At 43.8% G+C, this 12500-nt stretch overlaps 1 protein-coding gene across 4 annotated transcripts in view; it reads right to left on the reverse strand.

Annotated features, from left to right (window-relative positions):
- pear1 (platelet endothelial aggregation receptor 1) overlaps positions 1 to 12500 on the reverse strand; it is a 41527-nt gene that overhangs the window by 13744 nt on the left and 15283 nt on the right. For 3 of the 4 annotated variants that reach the window (XM_076988475.1, XM_076988472.1, XM_076988474.1), the window contains exons 2-7: positions 8099 to 8209; positions 7780 to 7881; positions 6850 to 6950; positions 6571 to 6663; positions 2238 to 2362; positions 1102 to 1223 (exon numbers count right to left, since the gene is read on the reverse strand). In XM_076988475.1, the coding sequence (XP_076844590.1) occupies positions 1102 to 1223; positions 2238 to 2362; positions 6571 to 6663; positions 6850 to 6950; positions 7780 to 7881; positions 8099 to 8205 (650 nt within the window). In that variant the 5' untranslated portion in view covers positions 8206 to 8209. The remainder of the gene's footprint in view (positions 1 to 1101; positions 1224 to 2237; positions 2363 to 6570; positions 6664 to 6849; positions 6951 to 7779; positions 7882 to 8098; positions 8210 to 12500) is intronic. The other variant, XM_076988473.1, reaches the window with a different exon arrangement.

Below are 12500 nucleotides of genomic sequence, written 5' to 3' on the forward strand. Positions count from 1 at the left end.
AATTTTTCCTTTTTGAAGAAAAAACATGGTGGCCATATGCAGAGTTATCACTGCCCTAACAGCACCATGGCAACGAGAGTGAGACAGCTCCGGCAACCTACAGACGGCTGAGGCGGTGAGAACAGAAGCTGCTCGCCCAGATTAATCAGTGTCGGTCTAATTAATGACGTTCTATTAAAAGACTGGTGTACCAAGAGTGACACTAAAGTCTTCGCATCGAAAATGAGGCGTATATGAAAATAGGACAAACTAAATCAGGCTACTTTCACTGTCCATGCTTAAGTAGCTAAAATACTTTTGTACTTATGTCTAAAGGAAGGATTTCTACTTTTACTCCAGTAATGTTTTACTTTGTGTATTTCTTAATGAACTCTAGTACACGGCCTGTGTACCTCGTCCACTACAGCAGTGCGGTCATTCTGGGTGATGATCTGGTTTATACAACTGGTTTATGGATCTTCAACCACAGTAGTGCAACAGAGTGTATTACAGGTCAGGGGCTCGGCTGGTTTGAGGGAGGTGTGCCAGCTCAAAATATCCAGCCAATCGAGCTTTGATATCAGAAACTGACCAATGATGAAAGGCTAGAGGTCCACAAACTGCACGGCAACAGGCTATGGACTAGGGAGTTTTTCCTTGCCACTGTCGCCTTTGGCTTGCTCACTGGGGGCTAGGAGTCGGCACTTGTAAAGCTGCTTTGTGACAACAACTGTTGTAAAAAGCGCTATATAAATAAAATTTGATTGATTGATTGATATGGACTACAAGTACAAGTTGTAGTTCATTACTATTTTCAATCTCTCAGTGAGTACAAAATAATAAATGGCACACGTGAGGTAATGTGCACACTTGAGAAAATATGCAATAAGTGGTTTGTCACTGGTTTGACCAAATGCACAACAGGCACAACTCACTTTACAATTAACAGATCCATATAAAACTGCAAGAAAACACAGAACTAACTGAAATTTGAACTAAATTTTAAAACTACTGTTGAACTGGTAGATACAGGTTCTCCAGAAGCTCGGAAAACAAATCTGTGAAGTTCATGTTTGCTGATTCAAAGTAAATAGTAAACACAGAGAATACAAAACTGCTCACAGTGTGCCAGTTACGCCGTCTCTGCACACACACTCTCCTGTTGTTTTATTGCAGGAGCCACCAGTTCCACACTGGCACTCTTGCAGGCAGCCCTGCCCATAGAACCTCTCGGGACACGGGTCCTAATGGCAGAAAAGAATAAAGAAAACATTTTGTACTAGTGTACATGCAAAAAACTGCAGCATCCTAAACACATAATTCAATCATATTATGAGGATGTGAGGATGTAAGTATGTGATCATATGAGTATGTGAGTATGTGAGGATATGATCATATGAGTATGTGAGTATGTGAGGATATGATCATATGAGTATGTGAGTATGTGAGGATATGATGATGTGAGGATGTGAGGATATGATCATATGAGTATGTGAGTATGTGAGGATATGATGATGTGAGGATGTGAGGATATGATGATGTGAGGATGTGAGGATATGATGATGTGAGGATATGATGATGTGAGGATGTGATGATGTGAGGATATGATCATATGAGGATGTCATGATATGATCATATGAGGATGTCATGATGTGATGATGTGATGATGTGATGATGTGATGATGTGAGGATGTGATGATGTGAGGATGTGATCATATGAGTATGTGAGGATGTGAGGATATGATGATGTGAGTATGTGAGGATATGAGTATATGATCATATGATGATGTGAGGATGTGAGGATGTGATCATATGAGTATATGATCATATGAGGATGTGAGGATGTGAATTTGTATGTGAGTATGTGAAGATGTGAGTATGTGAGGATATGATGATGTGAGGATATGATGATGTGAGGATGTGATGATGTGAGGATATGATGATGTGAGGATGTGATGATGTGAGGATGTGATGATGTGAGGATATGATCATATGAGGATGTCATGATATGATCATATGATGATGTGAGGATGTGAGGATGTGAGGATGTCATGATGTGAGGATGTGATCATGAGGATGTGATCATATGAGGATGTGATGATGTGAGGATGTGATCATATGAGGATGTGATCATATGAGGATGTGATGATGTGAGGATGTGATGATGTGAGCATATGAGGATGTGAGGATGTGATCATATGAGGATGTGAGGATGTGATCATATGATCATATGAGGATGTGATGATATGAGCACGTACCTGGCAGTGCGGTCCTCTGTATCCAGGTGTGCAGAGGCAGGTGCCAGTGATGACGTCACACAGCCCTCCGTTCTGACACAGGCACCGTTTGCTGCAGTCTGAGCCCCAGTGAAGGGCGTCACACGCTGCAGGGCACACAGAGACCATTACTTCCCACAACACGTTAAACACATCTGCTTCAAAACCATGTGGAAGAGGTTGTGGAGAACTGTGAATATTCGCATAAGTAACATTTTCTAATTCAGGGTTCGCCCCGCAGGCAGCAGAAACAGTGACACGTCAGGACACAGCTGGAGCGGCTCAGGACTTACGTGACATGTTCAAGATCATCAATCAAGGTACAGAGTGCTGTACACCGGCCAGAGAGACAATATACTACTGCACTTCATCAACCACAGTGGCACAGTGACAATCATGGCAGAGAGACACATGAGCACTGAACAGCCTTCATATCATAAATCCTCTGACACTCAAAAAATGTTTTGATGAAAGTCTATTCGCAGAAAGCACGAGCCTCTTATGCTGGAGTAAAGCAGCAGTATGTAATCACTGAAGATGGTTCCTAAACTAAAGAGATTGGTGTTATATTCACAGTGAAACAAGGAGTCGCACTGTGGAACCAACGTCCCTGTACTGCAGCGCTCCGATATCATATAACGCCTCAAAGTCCAGATGTCACAGAGCAAGCAAGAAAAATGGCCTTTAAATGGGAAATTTTACAGTGTAATTCAGCTAATGCTCAGGATGAGGTCAAAGCAACATTCACACAAGGATTAGGTTTCAATCGGGCGCATGAAGCATGGATAGAAGGATTCTTTACACCCCCCCCGGACACACACACACACACACACACACACACACACACACACACACTTCTTATCAACTTGACAACGAGCACACTCATACACACACATAGATAGACTCCATAATATATCCACAATAAGCCCAAGCTCATTAAGCTAGTCAGACTCAAAGTCAGTGTGCTAGGACATATGAGTCTGAACAGCCCAGGTTAGAGCCTTTGTATCATTACAGATGTCATTCGAAACTCGCCGAAGATAAGTCAGTTGTCTTGGAGTAAAGCTTTCTTGACAGATATTTAATTATTGGAGAAGCCAAACAAACCAACTGTATTTTACTTGTTAAAAGTTTTACCTAACATACATTTTTGTTTGTTAATCGACAAAAAAATGGGGACATTGATATCATTTTGTTCAGAACCAATTAATTAATTAGATTCTAGGCTGCATTATGCTTGTGTCCATATTACAGTATAAAACCCAAAACAGGGACAAAAACATAAATAAAATTTACATTAAAGAAACTAAGTATATCAAGTTGTACTGGTTAATATATTATATATGCAGTAATATACTGCATCTATGTAATATAATATTGCCTCACTGATCACTACATTACATTTTGTTTATTGACATTTTTTGTAGTTTTTTACATATTTTGAAAACCACTTTTACTGTGATTTTACGTAGTTACTAGCATTACTAGTAAACTGTAATAAGAATAGTAATAATAACTGTGACAAAATGACATTATGAAAAAATTATTGAGAACATTAAGGTGGCAATTCCAAACTTTTGAAAGCTAATATATGTATCTCAGTGTTTTCTGCACAATATATGGAACACATTTTTGACTTCAAATATATGCAACAGCAACATGCACTTACAGTATAGTACAGTACAGTGATACACCACTCATACACGGTGCCCTCACTTAAAACGACAGTACAGTATAGTACAGTACAGTGATACACCACTCATACACGGTGCCCTCACTTAAAACGACAGTACAGTATAGTACAGTACAGTGATACACCACTCATACACGGTGCCCTCACTTAAAACGACAGTACAGTATAGTACAGTACAGTGATACACCACTCATACACGGTGCCCTCACTTAAAACGACAGTACAGTATAGTACAGTACAGTGATACACCACTCATACACGGTGCCCTCACTTAAAACGACAGTACAGTATAGTACAGTACAGTGATACACCACTCATACACGGTGCCCTCACTTAAAACGACAGTACTGTACTGTCGTTTTAAGTGAGGGCACCGTGTATGAGTGGTGTATCACTGTACTGTACTACAGTACAGTGATACACCACTCATACACGGTGCCCTCACTTGCGTGCTAATAGCACCCCCTGTTGGAGAATCTTCAATCTGCTAAATATGTATGAGTGACAAGCCAAGTTCATGACACACCTCACGACACACTTTGCATCTAGCAAACAAAAATAGTAGATCACATGATTTGCTACTTGATATGTGCAGTTTAGCTGGGGTTTGGGAATATTTATCCAAAGCAAACAGCCGGATCCCTGCATTCTGACAGCGGTCACAGGAACCGCGAGTCACTGGGTCTGAAGTCCCTCCCTGTGTCCATGTAAGAACTGCATCTCAGTAGCTGGCTGTGTGAACGCTTGAGTGACCCGAAGTGAATGTGACCTCAAAATGTGAATGTGTACACAAAGGCAGATTGTGTGGTCAAAGGCTTCATGGGATGCTGGCTCACGGCCGGCTCACTCCCAACTCACTCAAGGCTCACTCTCGGACCACTCCCAGATCACTTCCGGATCATGCCTGGACCACTCTCTACTCACTCTCAGATCACTCTGCGATCACTCCGTACTCACTCTCAGCTTGCTCCCGGATCACTCCCAGGTCACTCTGTCACTCCTGGATCACTCTCTGCTCACTCCCAGATTACTCTCTGCTCACTCCCAGATCACTCCCTTGGCTGCTCCCCGTGCTGTGCTGTTGTCCCAGTGCTTTGATGTTTCATGTTCTTTTGGGTAAAATATCCTCAAAATAAACTACATGTATTATTTGTAAACATGAGGATATATAAAGCGGACCGGTTCTATATGACAAAAACGTGTCACTTTCACCCCCATCTTTCTCTTTTTCTGTAGCTCTCAGTGATGTCCACTTGAGGAAGGATATCCGCTCTGACCCGTGACACTTCAGAGAGACAGTACGTACTTTTAAATAAATTGGCAGATTCCAGTCAACTGTCATTGTAGCGATGTGGGAAAATTCCTCACTGTCCCCCAGAGTAAAGTCTCGGTGTCATGGTGAGGGCCTGAACTGTGTGCCCCACTCCCCCCTCCAAAGCCACAGATCATAACGCACGAGGATTACTCACTCAGGACGAGAGTAACAGCAGAGGTAACCTGTGCTTCACAGTAAAAAATACGTTTTTTTCCCCTTTAATGCTCTGACTCGTCAGATTCTTTTGGTTTGTATCTCTTTCAGAAATAACATGTTTTGATTAACTTCAGGTCAGTCTAATGGTTAGTGGTTTGACCTATACTCTTAGTTTGCTTTTCAGTGACATTAGAAATTCCTGTCACTTTTTGGATTTGGCTTTGTTTGAGGAAGAATGGCCAAATCACGAAGGTAATGGGGCTATAAAACTGTGTTGTATTGTTTAGGATAGGGAGAGAAAGCTGTGTTGAAGCCCAACGTCTCATATTTCTCCCCACTCTCTCAACACACAGGCATTCAGGAAGTGTCACATCTCATTCTGCCAATGCAATCTTATAAGGGGACTCAGCTGTCCAGCCAATCACAGAACTGCAGCTCTCTGAAAAGCCAATCAAATCCTGAGGTCTGTACCCAGCACTAGAGGCCAGGCTTTCCATTTCATCATAATCCCTTCACCACGCACTGAACCAGCAGGCCCACGGCCCCTCGGGCCAGACAGCACACTGAGCATCCAGCCTTCTGCGCCCAGCAGCTTTGATGTGTTGTGTAATATGTGCACAACCTGTTTAACACTGAGCAGTATTTCAGCTTGATTAATATACACAGAACAGTATCATGAGCAGGACGTGGAGGGGGAGGAGCGTACCACCCAATAAAGCCATGAGCAATAACTCCAACACATGACAGAAGTGGAGAAGTGCATTAGTGCCCTCTCTGGTGCCCCCTCTGGTGCCCCCTCTGGTGCCCTCTCTGGTGCCCCCTCTGGTGCCCTCTCTGGTGCCCCCTCTGGTGCCCTCTCTGGTGCCCTCTCTGGTGCCCTCTCTGGTGCCCCCTCTGGTGCCCTCTCTGGTGCCCCCTCTGGTGCCCTCTCTGGTGCCCCCTCTGGTGCCCCCTCTGGTGCCCTCTCTGGTGCCCCCTCTGGTGCCCCCTCTGGTGCCCCCTCTGGTGCCCTCTCTGGTGCCCTCTCTGGTGCCCCCTCTGGTGCCCTCTCTGGTGCCCTCTCTGGTGCCCCCTCTGGTGCCCTCTCTGGTGCCCTCTCTGGTGAGAAGGCTGTTGTGCGTTCTGTACATTGGGGGGGTGTTAGCACTCACCACTGGAGCAGTCATCTCCCCGCCAACTGCCCTCACACTGACAGCGGTCTGGGGCGATACAGCGTCCGTGAACACACTCCTTGGTGCAGCGCGCTTACATGTTGACATACCAGCAGAGAGATATGGGGGGGGGGGGGGGGAGCGGCATACAGAAAAGTTCATCAATCAAACCTTCTGGCTAGATCACTCCTCCAGAGAAACTTCAAAAAATTCCCAAAATATTTGTCGCTTTTTTAAAGGGAAAGTATGGACGATGTGAGAGTGTGATTCATTACTTACGGACACATTTGTGTCTGCTCTCGTAGAACCCTGGGCAGCATTGGTACCGCCTGCGATAGTCCGTTTTCACTGTCTGGCGATAGGCTGTCTTATATGTGATTCTAGAGAGAGAGAGAGAGAGAGAGAGAGAGAGAGAGAGAGAGAGAGAGAGAGAGAGAGAGAGAGAGAGAGAGAGAGAGAGAGAGACATTTGCACATATGTTTGGTGCTCTGAACAGCAGACAAAATGGTGACTGTAGAAAAACAGTACTACAAAAATACAAACACACACACAGATCCCTCCATCACCAGAGAGCTGGCATGTGAGTGTTCATACACTGAGTCTAACACAATAAAAGACAGTGATTTCCATATATAACTGACTCACTTTAGGCATGGACTCAGTGCTTGGATGAAGTGAGTCTGGAACAAACTTGAAGGAAAAACCCAAGGGCACTATCACAAGACAGACTGAAAACCTGTTGTGCTCGAAAAGTCACCTCTACTGAAATACTGCAAAGACAATCTGCTATTCTAATTCAGGGGCTTTAGAAATCTAGATGTCTGGTTGAACCCGAGTCTAGATTTATCCGGATTCCTCTGCCTGTGGAGATCATGCATGGTTTTTCTTCAGTGTGTGTAATAATGCAGTTTTCCCTCTTGTGTAGTGCTCTGTGTCAGTGTTCACATATATGTGTGCATGCATGGGCTCGAGTTCTAATTCTAAGCAAAATTTCACAATTCTTTTGAAACACTAACAAAATAAGTGTTTATGTATCTCCATGACCGTCCCCATGACCGTCCCCATGAGTGTCCCCATGACCGTCCCCATGAGCGTCTCCATGAGCGTCCCCATGAGCGTCTCCATGAGCGTCCCCATGACCGTCCCCATGACCGTCCCCATGAGCGTCCCCATGACTGTCCCCAGGCTGTAACGTTTGCGTTGTCTCACCGGTGTCTCGTGCACTTGTTGTTGCTCCAGGGATCAGAGCAAATCTCCTCGACCACCTGCTCAAAAGGTTGAGCGTACGACTCCTTTACTGACGTAGTGAAACTGCAGAACGTAACAAAAGAGAATCAACACTTCAAACACTTCATATTATCAGAGATAAATAGGCAAAAAAACATTCTGATATACAACTCAACATTTTGTTCAAATCCTTTCACATATCATATATACATACATATACATGACTGAGGCTTTACTTTGGATTTTTGGCATTGAGGTTTAGATGTTTGTCTCAGTGGAGTCCTCTGAATACAGATCTTACCTTTCCCATAAAATGCACACATTGGGATCCCTGGGATCCACACACAACGTGAGGTCCCACACACAGCCCAAAAGAAACAGGAAAACGCATCTCCACAATGACTTCATCCTGCTACAGGCGGAAACGCAGTGTTAGAGATCACACACACAACCCAGTGCACAATAGCTACAGGAGTGTACAGCTACAAGACAGTCCCCAGTCACGTCACGTCAGTTTAATTCACCCTTCATTTAAAGACCATTATATGTCATTATTTGTTGGATTTAAGTATTCCTTCTGGATCATTTGATAACAAATTCCTCATGTGTGTAAACTGATTCTGATTGTGATTAAATGACTTGCCCTTAGGTCCACAGTCATGAGTGTGATGAGTGTTTATGTTAAGTCACATCTTAACGCTTCCTCTCTGTTCCATGACATCGTTGCAACTTTTTCTTAGAAACTATGCTTCTTGCATTAGCTATAAAACTATGATAAACTGTTTTAAAAGGTTCACCACACTGTTGGTCAGTATAGTTATGTCTTTGTAATTCTCAGCACACCTTAACAGGTCCTTCTTAACATCCTGTCTTCAGAATAAATAAATGAAAAAGCATATGCCAGTTTTATAGAATGTTTTACAGTTACAGTTTTGCAGTACATTTAGAGGAAACATGGCAACTGTGTAAAGTATTACCGTTTCATAGAACATTCTGTGAGTTTTTACCTGTGCAACCTTCTTTAACAGCTTCTTAAAAATAAAACAAACTATCATGTATGTTGGTAAAAAGATGAAAACAGAAAATTAGTGTTGAGTAAATATAGTACATAATTAGTATAATTAGTATATTATAGTATTGAGTAAATATAGCTGTTTGGCTGCAAAAGAATTTTGTAGATGTAAGATGTGCAAACACACACACACACACACACACACACACACACACACACACACACACACACACACACACACACACACACACACACACACACACACACACACACACACGTGAGCACATTCACAGTGCAGCCATCTGGTTTTAATCTACGATGTGACTCTGGGGACCCAATGAGGACAGGGACAGAAGTCTCCCATGATGGATATTTGCCTTTTCTCTTCACCCATGACCATTCTTAGGACAAACACTCTCACTCTCCACCATGGGAACGCAGTGGCATTTCAGAAATCACCATGTACCTGATATGGCGTTCAGCGCCACTTTAAGCTCTGGACTCATGCCAGGCATTTCAAGAATTAGGTCATGTGACTTTAAAGAATGCATCTCTACTGTTTTTGTCTTGGTAAAATCTAACGGAAAGTGCAGAAAACAAAACAACATGTTTAGGCAATAACAATATGTTTGTTTCAATTTCTTTTTTGTGTTTGTTCTGCAGTTTCAGCAAAATACTTGATTGGTCAAACATCATAAAAAATGTCATAGTACTACAACATATTATTTTATCTTGGTCTTATTCTCGGTCTTCACACTCTCCAAGTTCCTGACTCTGTTCTCCTTGTTTACATTAGTCTCAGTGGTTTTATTAAGCATCTTCACGGCTGACGTTTAAGACTATGGCACAGAGGGGACGGGATAACAACAAAACTATCTCTCTTTATAAATGAAAGAGCACTTTACAAATGAAGCATTTGCGTTGTTTTACTGAAGGTATAAAGTATATATGTATATAATGTTCAACGATGAGATTAGCTCCCAATTAGGACGTTGAACTGTTTTAACTAGAGCAACCCTGAAAGATCTACAGACAGTAACGTTGACTTTTAAAATGTTGAAAATGTTACATGAAATGTCCTCCTTTTTCTAAGTCACATTCAATGAATCAAATTCATTTAATCCCTGTAATCAAAGTTAAAAGGCCCAAACAATGTGAAAATTAAACCCACAAAGGCAGAACTTAACGTAAACAAGCACAAGGTTTGGATTAAGAGCTGTGGGGTTCAGTCCCCTCCACTTGCAAGAAGTAAATATTCCAATTAAGTCTTTTTTCTTTCTTTTTTTTCTTTTTTAAGGGCTTCATTAAAATGTTTCTGACCACAAAGTGTCTCAGCGATGAGACGTGTAGAACTCACTTAATGATTACAAGAACATTTAACACGACAATGTCTGCAGAGTCACATGTGAGTAATACTATAATCACAAAATAGGCGTTGCATTCATTTAAGGCTGACTGCGTTTAAGACTGACACGACACTGAGCCAGGCATGGAGACCAGGAGAGATCAAGCCAAGCTACCTGTACGCCAGCTGTATAACACAGCTACAGTCCTGCAGCGGCCTGGTGATTAGCCACAGGTTCATACATACATTTAAAAGCATGGCGAGAAGTGCCAAGGCTTGCTGAGAATGGAAGTGAACCACTTAAAGGTGTCTGGGACATTTCAGACAGTCAGAGACACTAATCAGCTCTGAGCTCGTTCTAATGAGTAAAACAGACCATTCTATCCTAGCTGCTTACATGTGGCCTGTAAAATGGACAAGAGACATTAAACTATACACCAGTGAACAGAGAGAGAGAAAGAGAGGGAGGCAGAGAGAGAGAAAGAGAGGAAGGCAGAGAGCTAGAAAGAGAGGGAGGCAGAGAGTTAGAAGGAGAACATATCAGCGTTTGGCTTTGCCAATTCTTTCATCAATGTGTTGTTTGCATTTTGGACTCCAAAACTGGTCCCTTATGTGAAATGACTCCCATACGTGGCCCTATTTTTAGGACAAGTGAATGCATTCAATAAGACACTGGTGTGTATAGCCATCAGATGCAATCTGAGGGCTGTGTGCGGTCCAAGCACACTCTCAGGGGTGTGTGCGGTCCAAGCACACTCTCAGGGGAGTGCACAGTCCACTCACATTCTCATGGGTGTGAGGGTCCAGACACACTCTGTGGAGTGCATGGGGTTTAGGCAAGCACCGGAGTGTGTGGGGTCCATGCACAGTCTGAAGGGTGTGTGGAGTCCATGCACACTCTGAAGGGTGTGAGGGGTCCATGCACACTCTGAAGGGTGTGTGGGGTCCATGCACACTACAAACTGAGCAACACATTCAGTCATGTGCTCTTTCAAAGCAAAGATGTTGAATCACTTAAACGGTCCTGCAGAGCCACGTGAGATCTTGACTAAAACAAGGGACAAATGAAAGCAGATGTAGCACACGCGTGTGCCGCTTTATTATTTACTTTCATCACATCCAGAACAAAGACGAAGTGACAGACTTTTCTGCGCCAAGACTGACTTGATGTATGTTTACTTACTGTAACCAGGGAACGTCCATCATTGACCGACTGTATTGATGGAAGTCTGATCACTTGGGGACAACATGGGAGACATAAAACAAACTGAGATTGTGACTGAGATTTGACTCAGTAGGCGCCCGTCACAGCACCTCAAACACGTGGGCAGTGCCATGGCACGCTAAGAGCCTAACGTAGGGCAAATCTCCCAGACGGAGAAAGCTACATATTCATCCAGGTTTTCCCGTAACTCTATTTCTGTACATGGCAGAGGAAGAGAGTTATGATTGGATAACAGGCTCCTGTTTGGGAAAGAGTCCCTCACTGCTACGAGAACGTCTACATGTAGCATGTGGCACTGATTCCTTCTGCTGCCTCTCTCCACTTCTGCATGGAGAGCCAAGCTAGCTGAAGGAGAAATGAGTCAATAACAAAGAGAGTGAGATGACAGGACCATGGCCTGGTGACAGGGGAGGAGTGAGGAGGGGTGAGGAGGGGTGAGGAGGGGTGAGGAGGAGTGAGGAGGAGTGAGGAGGGGTGAGGAGGGGTGAGGAGGAGTGAGGAGGGGCGAGGAGGGGTGAGGAGGGGTGAGGAGGAGTGAGGAGGGGTGAGGAGGAGTGAGGAGGGGTGAGGAGGGGTAAGAAGGAGTGAGGAGGGGTGAGGAGGAGTGAGGAGGGGTGAGGAGGAGTGAGGAGGGGTGAGGAGGAGTGAGGAGGAGTGAGGAGAAGTGAAGAGGGGTGAGGAGGGGTGAGGAGGGGTGAGGAGGAGTGAGGAGGGGTGAGGAGGAGTGAGGAGGGGTGAGGAGGGGTGAGGAGGAGTGAGGAGGGGTGAGGAGGGGTAAGAAGGAGTGAGGAGAAGTGAAGAGGGGTGAGGAGGGGTGAGGAGGGGTGATTGAGGCAGTCACAGGTTCACACTTCACTATATTAATCAAACGACTCCTTACATTCCATGAACAAATTGCGAATATGGCCAAAAAGAAAACATCTCAACTTCGAACTAAACGACACTTCCAATTTAACTCAGAAACACATCAGAACCACTAAACCTGGTGTATTTTCTAAGGGAACTGCAATGGAAATGACGTATGATTTATTTAATGCGTCTTTTTTGTAAGAACCTCTGTTTAGATGATTAGAACCTATACATCAACCACATCTCAAGCGTGAGATGAAATATTCATAAAT

Source organism: Brachyhypopomus gauderio, unplaced genomic scaffold (assembly GCF_052324685.1).
Source record: "Brachyhypopomus gauderio isolate BG-103 unplaced genomic scaffold, BGAUD_0.2 sc62, whole genome shotgun sequence".
Taxonomy (NCBI): domain Eukaryota; kingdom Metazoa; phylum Chordata; class Actinopteri; order Gymnotiformes; family Hypopomidae; genus Brachyhypopomus; species Brachyhypopomus gauderio.